The sequence below is a fragment of the Acomys russatus genome, chromosome 13, assembly GCF_903995435.1.
Source record: "Acomys russatus chromosome 13, mAcoRus1.1, whole genome shotgun sequence".
Taxonomy (NCBI): domain Eukaryota; kingdom Metazoa; phylum Chordata; class Mammalia; order Rodentia; family Muridae; genus Acomys; species Acomys russatus.
In genome coordinates, this window is record NC_067149.1 from 69,450,122 (window position 1) to 69,468,042 (window position 17,921).

At 46.0% G+C, this 17,921-nt stretch overlaps 1 protein-coding gene across 1 annotated transcript in view; it reads left to right on the plus strand.

The window, feature by feature from the left end:
• The window catches only part of LOC127197750 (transforming growth factor beta regulator 1-like), a 5,430-nt gene extending 1,082 nt beyond the window's left edge, over nucleotides 1–4,348 (plus strand). The window contains 2 exon segments of the mRNA XM_051155695.1: nucleotides 1–149; nucleotides 4,173–4,348. The exon segment at nucleotides 1–149 is cut by the window's left edge and continues 147 nt beyond it. Of these exon segments, the coding sequence (XP_051011652.1) occupies nucleotides 1–149; nucleotides 4,173–4,348 (325 nt within the window).
• The last annotated feature ends 13,573 nt before the right edge of the window (nucleotides 4,349–17,921 follow it).

Genomic DNA, 17,921 nt, shown 5'->3' on the forward strand with positions numbered 1-17,921 from the left:
TGACCCGCAGCACCTGAAGTCTCCCTCACAGCCCGAGTCTGGCTTCAGACTGAACAGGAATTTAAAACTTACTCTGTGGAAGAAGGCAGCTGCTGAGGAGCAGGGGGCACTAAGGTGTTTCATCGTGATGTTCCTGTGCTCACCCTGGGGTAAACTTCAGTTGCCTTTACTTTTAATAATGAATATCTCTTAACCTGTCACCAACCGAATCCTTAGTAAGGCGCTAGCTATAAGTGAACTCCTGGCCTGGGAAGCTGAGGGCCCTTTTTGGCCTTTGTACAATTAAGTGCCTGTCAAACTCAGGCAACCCCTAATTTTCCTTCAGTGAAAGCAGCTGATGAGCTTAAAACCAATTCGGCCCTCGGGGCCTTTTTCTTCTTCTTCTTCTTAATGAAAGCCTTATAATTACAAACAAGAGTTCATACAAACTTAAAAGACTTTCCCCTTCCTCCCCCCCCACAACCCCCCCCCACCCCCTCATACACCCCCCCACCCCCTTCACCCCCCCACCCCCGTGGATATACTTTGCTCAGACAAAAAGCTGTAGGGTTTCTTTCTTTCTTTCTTTTCTTTTCTTTTTTTTTTTTTTCTGATGCTGGGTGTGGCAGCTTTGTACCCAGCTTGGAGGAGCAGTCTGCTTGGAGCTGGTGTGAGCAGAGTTACAGCCGCAGTAGTGTCTGTCTGTGACCTGGGCGCTCAAAGCCTGTCCGGGAGCCAGCAAATCTGCACCACCTGGGGACCCTCAAGAAAAGCAAAGCTTCAGGTCCCACCCAGACTCACAGAAACCCGTGGCTGTGCGCGAGACCCAGAGGGTGGGACAAACATTAGACCCCAAGAAACACCCACACATAAAACTGTTGGTTGGCCAAAGGGGAAGTTTAAAGTAAGAATAAATCGAACCTGTCTTCAGTGTTAGAGCGGTTTGTAAATTAAAGAGCAGTTGGTTTTATTTTCTCGCATCATAAAATCCAGGCTATTAGTGCTGTCCAAACGGTATTTTGAAAGCTTGTTCTTGCCCGTAGGAGAGACAGCTGCACCTGGGGTCCTGTCATCCGATGTGTCTGGAACCCAAAAATCCAGGACGCCCCCCACCCCGTCCCGGTAGATCTAGGTTTTGTTAATTTTTTTCACTTTTTAAAATCTGTGTACTTATTTTTTATTAATTTATTCAGATTACAACTCAATTGTTACCCCATCACTTGTATCCTCCCGTTCCTCCCTCCCTCCTGCTTTCACCCTATTCCCCTCCCCTAGGTCTGTGACTGAGGGGGACTTCCTCCCCCACTATATGGTCATAGTCTATCAAGTCTCATCTTGGTAGCCTGCTTATTCTTTCTTTGAGTGCCACCAGGCCTCCCCAGCAAGGGAAGGTGGTCAAATATGGGGCACCAGAGTTCATGTCAGAGTCAGTCCCTGCTCTCCACATAACTGTGGAGAATGTCCTGCCCATTGGGTAGATCAGAGTAGGGGTTTTATGTTTACTATTGTATTGTCCTTGGTTAGTGCAATAGTTTGAGCAGACACCCCTGGGCCCCGATCCACCCATCATGATGTTCTTCTTGTAGGCTTCTAGGACCCTCTGGAGCCTTCTATTTCCCTATCTCTTACCTAGAGTCCCAGTTGGATGACCTCACATCTATCCTAATCTTCTGGTAAGTGAAGACTTTCGTGGGACGTGTCTTTGGGCTAGTGCCCAATTATAAGTGAGTATATACCATGTGAGTCTTTCTGCTTCTGGGTTAACTCACTCAGTGTGATCATTTCTAGTCCAATCCATTTGTCCACAATTTTCGGGATTTCCTTGTTTTTAATAGCTGAGTAGTATTCCATAGTGTAAATGTACCACAGTTTCTTTATCCGTTCTTCAACTGAGGGATACTTAGGCTGTTTCCAGGTTCTAGCTATTATGAATAAGGCTGCCATGAACATGGCTAAGCAAATGTCCTTGTTGTGTGCTGGAGCAGGAAATGCATGTCCTGTGCAGGAGCATCTTCCTGAAAGTAGCACTCACTAAGTATTTTTTGAGAATAGGTGACTATACTAAGGTTAGGGTGCAGCTGACTTGAGACCTGGAAGTGTGTTAGGGACCCCATGCTCTCTTCACCGTGTGAACTCCACCTGAGGGGCGCATCTTATACCCAGCCTGGCTCTCTCCTGCGGCACCGTGACCTACATGAGGGCAATGGCTAGGACTCTTCTGGTACTCAACAGTGTGCCTGGGTTTTATTTTGGGGTGTGTGTTGTGTGTGGACTAGGATGTGGGTGTGCGAGACTATGTCGAGTGTCTCCTTCCTTCCCTCCCTGCGGTATTGCCCTGAGACGTCTCACTGAGACTGGAAGCCATTTCGGCTAAGCCGGCTGGCTTAGAACCCACCTGTCTCCAAGCCCCATGCTGGACTCTGTGCTCCCCTGCCCTTGTGGGTGCTAAGTACCCACCCACCCACCCACCCACCCAAATAACCGGCGTGGGGACTGCTGCTCGCACACTAGAGCACTCTTACCTGCTGGACCATTTCCTCAGCCTCTCACCACCCTCCCCGCCCTGTCGTATTAACTGTAGTAAAGTATCTGTAACGCACAATTTCCAATTTTGCCCATTCAATGATATTAAAATGCTCACCTTTCTTTTTTCTTTACAGCAGTATTCCTGTCTATCTTGTAAAATGGAAACTCAATACCACTGAACAACAGCTGCCCAGCTTCTCAGTGTGTAGTGCAGGCTAGCCTCTAACTCACTGTGCTCTGGCCTTCAGCCCAGGCCCTTACTTCCCAGCCACCCAAGCGCTGCAGTGACAGATTCAAACAGCAAGCCTTGCTTCAGTGTCATTGTCACTGAGCTATCTAACGGCTAAAATTGTTGAATGTCTTCTATGGCAACATGCATGTGTTTCTTCGCTTGAAAAGTGTCCCGTTTATCCTCTGGTCTGCTGACTGGGTCATTGGTTCCTTGAGTGTTGAATGTTTTAAGCTCTTTTTATGTAGTGGACATTACTCCCCATGCTGGTTATTTTTTTGTGAACTTGACAACCAGCCTCAGCTTACCTGCGGAAAGGAAAATAACATTTGAGCAATTGCCCTAGATCAGATTGGCCTGTGGGCACACCTGGGGGCATTCTCTTGTTAACTGACGTAGGAGGGGCCAGCCCACTGCAGGTGGAGTCATCTCTGTGCAGATGGGCCTGGGTTGTATAAGAAAGGCCGAAAGGCCGCTGAGCAGGTTGGGGATTAGAAGGCAGGTAGCAGCGTCCTTGGGTCCTCTTCCATGTGTCTGCTTCCTGAGTGCCTGCCTTGAGCTCCTGCCTGGAGCCCCTGCCTCAGCTTTCCTGGGATAGATGGAAGTGAAAAACTGTAAGTGAAAAACTAGTTTTTCCCTCCCTCCCCCCTCCTCCCATGATGCTTTTGGTCAGGGCTTATCAGAGCTACAGAGAAGCAAACTAGGACTGCCGCCTAACAGACCAATAGCAGGAAATGTTTTCTTCTTCCTGCAGGCTTTTTCCCTCTGGTTGGTGTTTCATCTGTTGTGCAAAAAGCCTTTTATTTTAATTTTTCCTGTTTGGGGGTTATTTCTGGAGTTGGAGCCATTTTCTCAGAAGTCCCGCTTCTCCACCAGTGGTTGCAAGGCTTACGTTACGTTTCTGGTCTGTTTGGGGCTGACCTTTGCAGAGCGCTGTGGATCTACTCTTCCTCGTGGGATGTCCAGAGTCGCCAGAAACATTTGTTCAACAGGTTATTTTTTTTAAACATACATTTTCAGTCCCTGTGTGTGAAGTCATGGCCATAACTGTATGTACTTGTTACTGGTGTAAAGAAAGACACGACAGCTTTTAGTACTTTGGTTTCTTGTCCCTTTGCCGAGAGTGTTTACCAGACCACAGAGCCTCATGGGAGAGTCTTTATTCCACTGTAGCGTGAACGTCATCATCTACAAACAGGTTTAATCTGGCTTCTTGTTTTCTATTTGTTTCCTTCTCATTCCTGTTTCTGTCTTCTTAGTCTTGGTTCGAATTCAATCAGAGCATTGAATAGGTGTAAAGAGTGCGGGCACCGCCGTGTTGCTGTTGATTTCAGACGTGTGTTGGTGTAAAGAGAGCGGGCACCGCCGTGTTGCTGTTGATTTCAGACGTGTGTTGGTGTAAAGAGAGCGGGCACCGCCATGTTGCTGTTGATTTCAGACGTGTGTTGGTGTAAAGAGTGCGGGCACCGCCGTGTTGCTGTTGATTTCAGACGTGTGTTGGTGTTTGTAAAGAGAGCGGGCACCGCCATGTTGCTGTTGATTTCAGACGTGTGTTGGTGTAAAGAGAGCGGGCACCGCCGTGTTGCTGTTGATTTCAGACGTGTGTTGGTGTAAAGAGAGTGGGCACCGCCGTGTTGCTGTTGATTTCAGACGTGTGTTGGTGTAAAGAGAGCGGGCACCGCCGTGTTGCTGCTGATTTCAGACGTGTGTTGGTGTAAAGAGAGCGGTCACCACCGTGTTGCTGTTGATTTCAGACGTGTGTTGGTGTAAAGAGAGTGGGCACCGCCATGTTGCTGTTGATTTCAGACGTGTGTTGGTGTAACGAGAGCGGGCACCACCGTGTTGCTCCCTTGGCTCTGTCCCGTGTGTCCTTTATTGTGGTCCCTCTCTCCCTAATTTCTTCAGAGCCATGAAGGGTGTTCAGTTTGTGGGAGTTCCTGCTGAGACTGTGGTTGGCTTTGACCTTGACTCTCTTTGCATGCGGTGTTAGTTTGTGGATGTGCGTGCGCTGAGCCATCCTTCACATTCTGGGGCGAAAGCAACTTTGCCACAACCTATATGATATTTTATTTTTATTAAAATGTTTTTTCTTCATTTCATTTTATGTGTTTGGGTATTTTTGTTTGCATGTATGTGCAGTGCCCACAGAGGCTGGACGGAATTCAGAACCCATGGGACTGTTTCAGACAGTTGTGAGTCACCATGTGGGCGCTGGGAATCACACCCGGCCCTGTCCTTTGGAAGAGCAGCCAGTGCTTTCAACCACTGAGTCACCTCTCCAGCCCCAGCCCCAAGAGCCTGTGATATTTTTTTTAATGTGGAATTTTATTTGATTTGAAAGTGGTTTATTCAGGATTTTTGTGTCTATGTTAATTAAATAAATCAGTCTAGTTTTTTTGTTTTTTTTTTTTTTTTGTCATGTGCTTACTCAGTTTTGGTGTTAAAGGTAACACTGAGTTCACACACTGAGCGTGGAAGCTTTCCTTCCCTTTCTGTGTCATGGAATGGTCTGAGGAGTGTGGATGTTGGCTCCTCTTTGAAGGTGTGGTAGCATTCAGTAGTGCATGTCTAGACATTCTTCTTTTGGAAAATTTAAAATTTCTGATACCAACTTGCTTTGTTGTAAAAATACCCTCTTGGTTCAATTTTGGTACTTCAAATGTGTCTAGAAATTTATCCATTTCTTCTAATTTTATGTTTTTTTGAATCTGAGATTTCAAAAGATTCCCTATCTTGGTAATGTCTTTTTTAACTTTGCCTTTTCAGTCACTAATTTTAGTAATTAGTCTTTTCTCTGTTTGGCCTAGGCTGACTGTGGGCTTGTCAGTCTTGCTCACTTTGTCAGAGGACCAGCTCCCTGTTCGACCTCTGTGCTGCCGCTTTCACCCCATTAGTTACCGTTCTGAACTCTACTGTTCGTCTCTTTAACCAGTTTTGGGGTTGGGTTTCTAGGACTCTAAGATGCGTTAGTAAGTGATGTCTCTGTCTTTTTAATCCTGGGTGTTCATAGTGGATACTGCGCTTTAGCTGCTGTTGTGGTGTCTCTAACATGTCAGTAAATTTCATCTTCATTTTTAGTTGATTCTATGACTTTTATGATTTCCACTGTTTGTATATTTTGTATACTGTTTGTATATTTTCCATAGTTTCTCTTGCTGATGGTCTCCAGTTTTCATTCACTAAGGTGTGACAGATGCAAGGAATTATTACCTTTTTGGCATTTTAAAAGACTTTTAGAGTCTAGGGTGTGATCTGTTTTGGAGAAAGTTCCATGGGCTGACAAAAGAGTAATTTTTGAAGCTATTGGGTGAAACAGGAGTAGATGCGTGTTAAATCGACGCCGTCCGTGTTGCTGCGGGAACTCTGAGGCTCCTTTGCTGATGTCTTGTCTTGGTGGTCACCTGCTGACGTGAATTGCGGGCCCCGGGGAGAGGTGAAGCCTAGCACTGTTATTATTACTAGATCGTCCATCTTATACACCAGCAGTGCTTTTGGTAATGGATGCATCAATACTTTGTGCATATGTCTTCATGCTCATCATGTATTCTTGATGGATTCTTTACTTCATTACATGTAGTGATCTTTATCTCCTCTAGTTAGTTTTGGCTCTGAACTTTGGTGCGTCTGATATGAACACTGATCTCCTGCAGCCTTTCAGATCCAATTCAGTTGGGATAGCACTCTCTGTCCTTTCACTTTCAGTCTGTGAATGATTTTTATCAGTGATTCATTTTGTGTGTGTGTGTGTATGTGTGCATGTTGTGTGTGTGCGTGTGGTGTGTGCATGTGCATGTGTGTGCACACACATGTGTGTGTGTGTGCGCGCGCGTGTGTGCGTGTAGCATGCACACGGAGGTGAGAGAACAGCTTGCTGGGGGTGGCTCCTCCCTTTCCACTGCGAGGTCCCAGGGATTTCCCTCACGCCATCCACCCGTCCTCACGCCATCCACCTGTCTTTGCAGCTGAGCTATCATCTACTAAGTGTTTTCTATTGAAAGGTCATCATGAAAGGCTATAGCAATTACTGTCCTCTCTGCTGGAGACTCTGTTTCCTGAGTTAGAGACGTCTTCCTCAGCTCTCATTATGTCATATGCTTTCAGTGAGCTTTGTCTCCTGAGCCCTCCTGGTTGTGTCTTTATTTGTCTCATTCATGTGCAATGTTCATGTTTTCAGCAGTATTGGTTGAGTGGTTGTGGGCTTGCCCTATCACCGAAGGACTTTATTTCCCTTTTGATTTTAAAGGGTATTTTTTAAAAGCCTTTAAAAGAAGCTTTCACTTATTTTTTATATGTGCATTACAGGAAACAAAACACAAGAATCCAAGAGCTACATCACCCAGTCACAAGCAGCTCAGCTCGGTGTGGCCTTCTGGATCCTGCAAGTGCACATACAGGTAGGAAACTGAGCTTAGATGGTATGTACCACTCTTCCTCCACATGTGACTGTTCGCCAACTAAAAACCCCCATGCCACACGGGTATTTTGGCAAGAGTACACCCCACCGTCTCAGTCTGTCAGACAAAGTTGCAATCCTGTCTTCCTTGGCAACAAATGGTTCACAGAAGACAGAAATGGCAGCAGGCCTCTAGACAGACGTCGTGGCGAAGTCACAGTTAAATTCTGCACTCCCTCTGGGCTCAGCTTACAAGGAAGCACCAAGCAACAGATTGCACTAAGAGCAGCAATCCCTAAGTTCATCATCGGATCTACATACTAACACACATAGAAAAAGGGGTGTCCCGCTCAATAAATGTATTCCTTCGGAGCAGCTGGAAGGTGCGTACGGCAGGGGCTCTCAGGATGTCAGTCTCAACACAGCGCTGTAGATCTCCCCTCGTGAGCCCCCCTCTGCCCCTCCACAGTCAGCCTGGCAGCATGAATTAGCTCACACTGTTCTGCCATGGCTTAACACTTCTCTGTTTAAGAGGAACCTTTTCTGTCAGTTCTACCATATTTGTTGGCTGTGATTCTGCTCACATGCTCTCCTTTAGGTCACTTGTTCAGATGATGTACAGTGAACTCACTCTATGTACAACACACACAAATATTACAAATGTGCATACGGTCCCCGAAGGATCCTTTTTAAAAAAATATAATAATCTTGGTTGCCCCTTAGTTGCTTTCAAGGCTTGCAGTACCCTAGTCCATGTGTCCTGGCCTTAAATGTCTGCTATTGCAGCTTTCAGAGGTCTTTGCTCATCTTGTGCTCTTTAGACACAGTGTGATGTGGAGAGATTTTCTCCTGGTTACATCCATTTGGGTTTGTAAATGCTACTGCTTGAGGTCTGTATCTTCTTTAGATCTGGGCACATTTCTGCTGTAAGTTCTATGGCTTTCAGTTTCACCTCAGCTGGCCTGGAACTGGCAAGCCTCCTGCCTCAGCCTTCTGCGTTTTAGAGTCATGTGCCATCACACCAGCTTCTGGCTTGGTCTCTGAGTCATGTCCCAGAAGTCTTCAGTGTGATGCTCTTGCCTGCTTTTTGCGGCCTTTATTGCTGCTGTACGTGGCCTTTGCCAGGTTGACAGCATGTGGGACTGAGGTGGAAACGCACGGTGGGTATGTTTGTGAGCGTATTTCCAGCAGAGTCCAGCAGACCAGAGAAGAGGCACCCTGAATGTGAGTGGCACCATGCCATGGGCGGGGGTCCTGGACTGAGTGAAAAGGGCAAAGCATGCCAGGCACCAGTGTCTATTTCTGTCTGCCTCCTGGTGCAGATGCAGCATGACCTGCTGTCACCCCAACCTTCCAGCCACAGCCGACTAGGGCCTCAAATTCTTAAATCAAAAAAACCCCTTCCTTTCTGAAGTTTCTTTTATCTGGGACTTTTTCATAGCAGTGAGGAATATATTATACCCAGCTAATATACCATCTGGCTGTAATGGTTCATATCATCTCATCTATTCTTGATGCCTTTTTAAATTGAGTTTTATATTTGACTTAGTAAGTCAAATCTTACTCCAAGGTTCCTCTAAAAAACAAACAAACATTGTTGTATTTCTCATCCAAGTTTCTAGATTTCACGTGCAAGCCTTGAACCAACTTCTTTACTTCGTGTTTTCTTGTGGCCCTTTTGATCATTTAAAAGCCAAACCTTTGAATTATTTTGTATGTCAGCCCTTGTAACAGGTTTGCACTGTGCTGTTGACAAGTTGTGAACTCCTGGGGGATCACGCTGCTGTGTCTTTCCTTCCTTGTGTGCACATTGCACGTATGTGACGTGGGGTCTCAGTGGTTGCCTCCCCTGGAGGGTTAACCCATAGCAGGGCCGCAATGGCAGCAGCACCAAAGATGTCACTACAACATCAACTTTGTCAGTTCCACACAGTCACCTAGGAAGGGAATCTTAATGAGAGATCGTTGTCTGTGCTGGATGGGCCTGTGGGCGTGTCTATAGGGGTTGTCTTAGTCACAGTTGATATGGGAAGAACTGCACCTCTGTGTGTGTGCGCGCATGTGTGAGCGTGTGCATGTGTGAGCGTGTGCATGTGTGAGCGTGTGCATGTGTGAGCGTGTGCATGTGTGAGCGTGTGCATGTGTGAGCGTGTGCATGTGTGAGCGTGTGCATGTGTGAATGTGTGTGAGTGTGCATGTATGTGAGTGTGTACATGTGTGTGAGTGTGCATGTGTGTATGTGAGTGTGTGTGTGTATACATGTACTCAAATGCACTGTTCTCTAGGCAGAGAGTCCCAGATGCATTAAGAGTTGGGAAACAAAGCTGGCCATAGGCAAGCAGAGAGTGTTTGTGCATTTACTTCCTTCCGCTCTGGGCTTTGGATGTGATCTGACCATTTGTCTCAAGCCTGCTGTCATAACTTCATCTTGATGTGACAGACCATAAACCAGAATAGCCCCTTCCTCCCCTAAGCTGCTCTTTGTCAGGACATTATCAAAGACAACAGAAATGAAACTAGAACAACCAAGTAGAAATAAAACAAACCAAAGAAAAGCGATGACTGCAACCATAACCGCAGACAATGAAGGGACAAAGTAAAATAGGATAAAATATAAAGTAGAAACAATAAAGAGTCAAATAAACAAGGTGGGCAGGGAAGATTTAAAAAATCTACTTTCTGCCTTTAATCCCAGCACTGGGAAGGCAGAGGCAGGTGAATTGCTGTGAGTTCGAGGCCAGCCTGGTCTACAAAATGAGTCCAGAACAGCCAAGGCTACACAGAGAGACCCTGTCTCAAAAAACAAACAAACAAACAAACAAACAAAATCTAGTTTCAAAGTAAAGAAAAATAAAGTTAGATAAAAGTGAGAGAGAGAAAAAAAAAGAAACTGTGGAGGAGTCTGGGCTATGTAGCAAGGCTGATTTTAAAAACTAAAAACATCAGTGCTGGGGAGATGGCTCAGAGGTTAAGAGCACAGGCTGTCCTTCCAGAGGACCTGGGCTCAATTCCCAGCACCCACAGGACAGCTCACAACCATCTGTAACTCCAGTGTCCAAGATCCTATGACCTCTTCTGGCCTCTATAGCACAAGGCAGCAAGTGGAGTACAGATATTCAAACAGACATGCAAAATGCCCGTACATGTAAACCAAACCAAACCAAACCAGCACGCCAAGCTTGGGGGTTCCAGCACTTAGGAAGGAGGCAGAGGAGATAGCTCTCTGTCAGGTTGAGGCCAGCTTGGTCTACACAGCACATTCCAGGTCAGCCAGGTTTACACAGTGAGACCCTGTTCCAAATCAATTAACCAATAAAGGAAAGGTAAATAAAACTAAAACTGAAAATCTGACTAAACAGACAAAAGTTATTTATTTTTTTAAAAGACAGACAATTGGAAACAACGCTTTCTGTAACATGGGAGTCTGCCAGGCTGGGTTGAGAGTAGTGGATGATGGCTCTGTGGGTCCCTCCTTTCTTGTCCTTCTGCTGAGGTAGCACTGTGTGAGCTGAGGGACATCTGGATAAGCCTCTGTTGTTACTGTAGAAGTGTCTCTTCTTTCTGTATCAGAAGCCACTGCTGGCCCCTGTGAGGTTTGTGGCCCACGAGCTGGCCAGGTTCCAGCCTGAGCACACAGTGTGACATCCACCATGCTGAGTATACAGTGTGACGTCCACAACGCTGCTGAGCACAGAGTGTGGCGTCCACCGCACTGAGCACACAGTGTGGCATCCACCACGCTGAGGGTGTCCCTTGTGTGTGTGTCAGAGGATAGGGGAAGCAGATGGAGCACTGGGTTCTCCCCTGGCTGGAGACCCAGGGCCGTGGGGCTCTCCCTGACACTTTCCCATCAGATCTCACCCAGCAGGATACCACCCTGTGGGAGGGAGGGAGCAGAGAGGCAACCCCTGCAGGTAGGCTTGGATTGCAGTCATGGCATTGTTCTAGCCCTGAGTTACACTTCTAGCAGCCTTGGTTTATTTTAGTTTATGGGATTGTTTTGGTGGCGTGTATGTTTGTGCACCACAGGCGTGCTTGGTGCCCATGGAGGCCGGAAGTGTCAGATCCTCTGGGACATGGTTATGAGCTGCTATGAAGGTGCCAGGAATCGAACCTGAGTCCTTTGTAACAACAACTGCTTCTAATTGCGGAGCCATCTCTCCAACCTTTCACCCTCCAACCGCTTGATTTGTATTTTGAGACTGAAAAAAAGAGACCGGGTCTTGCTGAATTGCCTAGGCTGGTGTCATACTTGTTAGGGAGGCCAGACAGGCCACAAGCTCACTGTCCCCCTGTCTCAGCTTTCCAAGTACCTAGGAGTTTCAGGCATGGCCCGCTACCCTTGGTTCCCAAATTTGTCTCTCCCCTTGACCACTTATGCCAACTTACTGCCCGAACTGTGATGTACGCGCCCTCACATTCTGTCTTAGGTGCCTGCCTTGACCCTGTTTCTCTTAGGCTGCTGTAGAAAGCTGCCACAGTTCATTAAGGAGTTCTAGGAGTGGACAGAAGCATTCCTGATCTTTTCTTATAATAGACATTTTTGAAAACCAAAGAGGTAATAAATTGACTACTGATGACACAATTTGGATTCTCTGGGAGGCAGACTTGGAGGCAGCATGGTGCTGAGAGTATTTATTGACTGTGCCCTTGGGATCCGTCTTGGTAATGGAAGCAGACTGGACAGAGGGGGTAGCTGATTGTAGTCACAAGCCAACAGCCTCAGCCAGCACCTTAGGAAGGTCTAGTGTAAAATAGCTTAGCAACAGTGATGAGACCTTTAACCTCCTACCTCAGTTGCTGGCTGTGGGCTGTTCCTGAGGAATTAGGCCCACTATGGCTGTTGCTGAAAAGGCTGCCCATGGTGAACCCGTGCCTGTTGTGCCTGAGGATAACCTGGACCACATCGCCTAGGTCACGTGGTTTATAAAAGGTGTGGCTGGCGCAGGCTGTGGGAATCGAGAAAAGCCACCCAGAGACATGTCCTTTAGGGTGCAGCAAATTTAGAGACTTAGCAGTCTTATAATTTTTTTCCTATTAACTAGGTCTGGTAAAATTCAACTTTTGAAAAATATTTGAGGACAAGAAATTTTTTTAAAAAGAAATTCTTCTGTAACAACATTTGGGCAAATGCTCCAGTAAAGCCCCAGAGTCTTAAACCATTAAGCACTGAAAATTGGATGCTGGTCAGAAACATGGTGAGTGTTGGAGTTATTTATCATCCGTCCCTCTCAGAAATTACCTTAAAATGGCTCATGTGGAAAATTTGCATCTAAATGCATCTGCCAAGATGATTTAGTAGCAAAATGTACCCTTAAATAAGTTAATCTGAAAGTGGAATTTTTAGAAAAATTTATCTTAGGACTTAGACATGTCTGGGTACAAAGAAAAAAGTTGTTATTTTGTTGCAAAACTAAAAATAACTTAAAATCTCCTTTTGCTATTCATAGATTTAACATTTAGGGGGCAGAAGATACATGGAGAAACTCGTAACATGCATAATGTACAAAGCCTATGTTCTAGGGTGGTCTTTTTCAACAATGCATGGACATACCATTCTAGAAGGTTTTACACATATAAAATTGCATATCCACATCCTTGTGTGCCGATGAGCCCATCGCAAGCCGAACACATCCACGCTGGTTCACCCCGTAGATCAAGTTGTTTCTCTTTTCTGATCACGTGGCTGGTCAGGACTGGTGTCTTCTTGCTGTGGCCCAAGAGGAGTCGTACCCTGCGCTATCAAGACATATGTTTGAAAACCGAGGACGGTGTTTACTGTGCGCGTGTTGCTTTCTCATCATTTCAAGTGAAAACAAGAAGCAGGTCTAACTATCGCCGCAAGTCCTAGACCACCGCGACACGTGTGGACGCGTGTCCGCACTCACTGGGACGAGACGACAAGACACGTGTTGTTCTCTTATTTGGTCAGTAGATACTTTGGATATCTTTGCACAGCTGTAGGTTTATAGGCGTTTAGAGGACGCGGATGTTTTCTGTCTGGGTGGTGTACACCGAAGGATTTATTGCTGGTGGAAATTTATGTTTTCTGGGTTTTGCTCCTATGTTTTTTCCTGTGGATACCCCCCCATGGGGGTTTCAATCTTGACGTGTAAATAAATACCCTCCCCTGCCCCCCGTGACCACTGCCTTGGTAAGTGCCCTCGGGTTTCAATCTTGACGTGTAAATACCCTCCCCTGCCCCCCCCCCCCCCCCGTGACCACTGCCTTGGTACCGCCCCCCCCCCCCCGTAAGTGCCCTCGGGGCTGAGCTGCCAAGTCTGAACTGATTTTGTCTGATCATTTCCTGCACATCGCAGCAGCCATTTCCGGACAGCTGGATGGGAGTGTGTCTGTCTCCAAACTTGTCAATCCGGGTTCTATCAAATGCTTACTCTGCAAATCTGCTGACTGGGAAGCAGTATATTGCTGGCCTGATCTGTGTTGTATAATTGTGGCTTTGGGTGGGTGTTTCCTAGGCACTGTTCCTGATACCCTGTCTCGTGTCATTCAACAGTTGTGCACATCCAGGGGCCAAGTGTGACATAGGATACGAAGAAGCAATGACCAAATCAAAGCAGTTGGCACTGATGACTCCTTTGTGCTGAGTGTTTGCTGACTCTTTGCACTGTCTGAAGGGGCAGGAATAGACACAGGCCTGGCACACACCCTTAGCGACACCGCAGCCCCGGCTGACGTCCTCAGGCGGCTGTAGGCCTGTGGGTTTACTTCTGGGTCCTGTGCTCCATTGCACTGGTCTATGTGTTTTCACATCTGTGCCATACTGTTCTCAGTGCTACGACTCTGATATTTGAAAATGGGAATTGTGGTACCATTAATACTGTATTTTTGGCCAGGATCTGTGTGTGTGTGTGGGAGCCTTCCCTTCTTATAGTGTATTTATTCTTCAATGTATGGTGTCTGCTGCAGATTTCCTCGGCTTCTGTTCTTTGGCTTGCTCCTAGGCGCTTCTCTGAGCTTGGTAATGAGACTGTCTGATTTTCCCCGCAGCTTAATCATTATTACTGTGAAAAATGGTATGGCTTGTCTTGCAGTTCTTCCCAGATGTGTTTGTGGAAAGTGTTTATCAGTTCTAAGGTTTTTCTGGTGGAGTCTGTAGGGTCTTTAAACGTCGTATCCCACCATTAGCAACAAGGATAATTTGTTTTTTTCCTCTCTGATATGTATTCCCTTATTTCTTTCTCTTGTCTTATTTCTTTGGCTAAGAACTCAAGCTTTAGTTTGAACAGTAGTGCAGAAAGCGAGGAGCCGCCTTCCCCCCGACTTTGATGGAATGCTGTTGGTTCTTCGTTCAGTGTAATGTTGGCTCCAAGATCCTCCATATACAGCTTGCACCAAGTTGAGGAGTGATGGCTCTATTCCTAGTTTCCTCAGGGTTTTTATTGTGAAGGAACATTGAGTTTTCCCCCAGAAGCCTTTTTCTGTGACTCTTGTGAGTATGTGACATTTGTACACATTTTTCTAGTATAATATGCTTTAATTATTTTTTGACATAATCTTTTATTGATTCTTTGGGAATTTCACATCATGCACCCCAACCCCATGCATATCTGCCTTCCACCCTTGTAACCTTCCCCAAAAGAAAATAAGCATAAAAACAAAGCAACAACAGCAACAACAAATCATCTCTCTGACCCCTCCAGGCACTGCCCACTCCTCTGTCAATCCCAGCACAGCCTTCCCTCATACCAGTCCTGGCTGTCGTGTCTCCAGTCCTGCCATCCTCACATTTTCCTGCCTCTTCACAACAAATTCGTTCATCTTAGTGGCACTGGGAGCCTCAGTGTGTCATGTGTCACGCAAGACACCCTTTTGTCCACACAGCTTTACTTGCAGATGTTCAGTGCGACAAGGCGTTGGTCTGGTTCGGGGCCTCTGGCTCCTGCCACACCTCACAGGGGCTCCCGTCAGGTGTCCTGTTGTTTCCCATGCGGGCGCAGCCCCGTCACAGGCTCCAGCCGCTCACAGGTGGAATACATGTTGTGTGGGTCTAGGCCTAGATGGCAGCTGAGTTGGTCCGCCTGGGTCCCAGCTGGGCCTCCCCGCACCCCCAGTGAAATCAAATTAATCACGGCATCTGACTTTTTAATGTATTGTTGAATTTGATTTACAAGCATTTAAAAAATTGTAAGTATGTGTGTATGTGTAAGTATGTTTGTATGTGTGTATGTGTAAACTATGTATGTATGTGTGGGTATGTGTGTATGTATAAATATGCATGTGTGTGTAAGTATGTGTGTATGTATAACTATGAGTGCATGTGTAAGTATGTGTAAGTATGTATGTATGTGTGGGTTTGCATATATGCGTAAGTATGCATGTGTGTGTGGGCATGTGTAAGTTTGCATGTATGTGTGTATGTGTAAGTATGCATGTGTGTGTGGGCATGTGTAAGTGTGTGTGTATGTGTGTATGTGTAAGTATGTTTGTATGTGTGTATGTGTAAGTATGCAGGTATGTGTAAGTATGCATGTGTGTGTGGGCATGTGTAAGTGTGTGTGTGTATGTGTGGGTATGCCAGATGTATGCTGATGCCCACAGAGGCCAAAAAAGGACATCAGATTCCAGGGAGCAGAAGTTGCAGGAGGAAATTGAATCCTTTTGAAAATGGATCGTCTCTCTAGCCCAACTTTACCAGCATTTTATTGAGGATTTTTATCTTTGCTCATCTGGTAAATTTTCTGTAATTGTCTTTATTGTTGGCTCTTATCTAGTGTTTTGGTGTAGGGACAGTGCTGCTTCTGTGCAATGTTTGGAAGCAGCCTTTGCTGCCACACTGTGCGGAGGCTGTGAGGGTCAGACGCGGTGCTTTCCCTGATCGGTCTGGAAGAATTCATCAAAGAACCGATCAGTCTGTCCCTGGGCTCCCCACTCCACTGGGAAATTTGTAACCATCTTATGGCTCAGGCTTGTTTGTTTGTTTGTTTAGTGAGCTTGCCTCAGTCTACTGCAAAGGTCAAAGGGCAACTTTTGGGAGCTCTCCTACCCACTGAGGGACTCCCATGCTGTGCAGACTGAGCAATTCAGGCCCTTCAGACTCTGACATATTTTTGGGGCGATGGTGGGAAATTCTCTTTCTGCTAATGATCAAGACGGTAGGGACCACTCTACCAGAGGGCAAAATGGGAATATTACCATTAACAGGGATGGATGGGCAGTCAGGATGATGGCTTGGTGTGGAGCTGGCGACAGAGAGGTGATCTTGGGACTTCCTCCCTCTCCCTCCCTCCCTCCCTCCCTCCTTCTCTCCCTCCCTCCCTCCCTCCCTTCCTCAACAGGGTTTCTATGTAGCACAGGCTAGCTTCACTATATAGTCCAGGCTGGCCTTGAACTTGTGATTCTCCACCCTCAGTCTCTTAATTGCTGAGATTACAGGCACCTGGCCACATATGGCTTCTGAGGCACTTGTAAGAAAGCCTTGCATATGGCTACAATGAAACACTGGTAAAGCTCTGTGGTCAAGGCTAAGTTAAGTAAGTAGATTCTGATTAAAACATGCTATGGGTGTGCTTGGATAGATTCACAAGCAAAAAGTACAGGTGTACCTATGAATATACATGACTCATGTACACAATATATTATATATTGCATATGTATGTAGATAACATTACTTTAAGGTGGGAAAAGCTTCAAAGAGAAAAAGTGTGTATTTCTTCTGCTAGTGGCCACCACGCTAACAGTTACAACTAAGTAACTTCTCTGAAGACACACACGGGACCTTGTGTGTCTTCTGGGTTTTTCCTGCCATTGCCCCAAGGTTCCTTTGTTTAGACAGTGACACAATGTTCTCTTTGCCCTCCTGTTCCATAAATAAGCTCATATAATTTTTCCTAAAAACAATTTGTCTTCCCTTTGTTGTTGTTAAAAGTGTTGGGTTATGGGGCTGGAGAGATGGCTCAGAGGTTAAGAGCACAGGCTGCTCTTCCTAAAGTCCTGAGTTCAATTCCCAGCACCCACATGGCAGTTCACAAGTGTCTGTAATTCCACTTCCAAGGGATCTGATATCCTCATACCAATGCATTAAAAAAAAATGATGGGTTATGGGGCTGGGGAGATGGCTCAGAGGTTAAGAGCACAGACTGCTCTTCTAAAGGTCCTGAGTTCAATTCCCAGCAACCACATGGTGGCTCATAACCATCTGTAATGAGATCTGGTGCCCTCTTCTGGTGTGCAGGTGTACATGCAAGCAGGGCACTGTATACTTTAAAAAAAAAAAAAGTGTTGGGTTATTTTGTTTGACCCTTGAATTTTAGCTTGGGAATGATTTATTCTAGTGAGCTCCTAATCATTTCATATTTATCTGCTGTATTTGCTGTGCTTCACCTTTAGAGCTATTCTTAGTAGAGTTAACATAACAATAAGATTTTCTCCATAGTCAGGCATTAAAAAACCCTTTTCTGTTTAAGTAAAATCCTGCTGTGACGTTATATTAGGACACCATTATGTTTTGGGTGTTTTTTCTTTCTCCCGTCCCTTAGGTCCCAGAATAATGACTCATGAGATTCATTAAATAGTATACAAATACCTAGCCCATACAGCTAGACTCATCTCTGACTGGCTCATAACTTAAAATAGCCCATTATGCTACTAATCTACGTTCAGCCACGTGACCGGCTACCTGAGCTCAGGCACCATGTATCTGTCTTCCTCACATCTGGGCAGCGGAATCTCCCATGCCTGGCTCTCTCCCAGAATCCCTTCTGCCTGCCAGAAGTCCTACCTGTTTCCTGCCTCAGCCACAGGCCATACGGTTTGTTTTTAATTGGCAAGTGT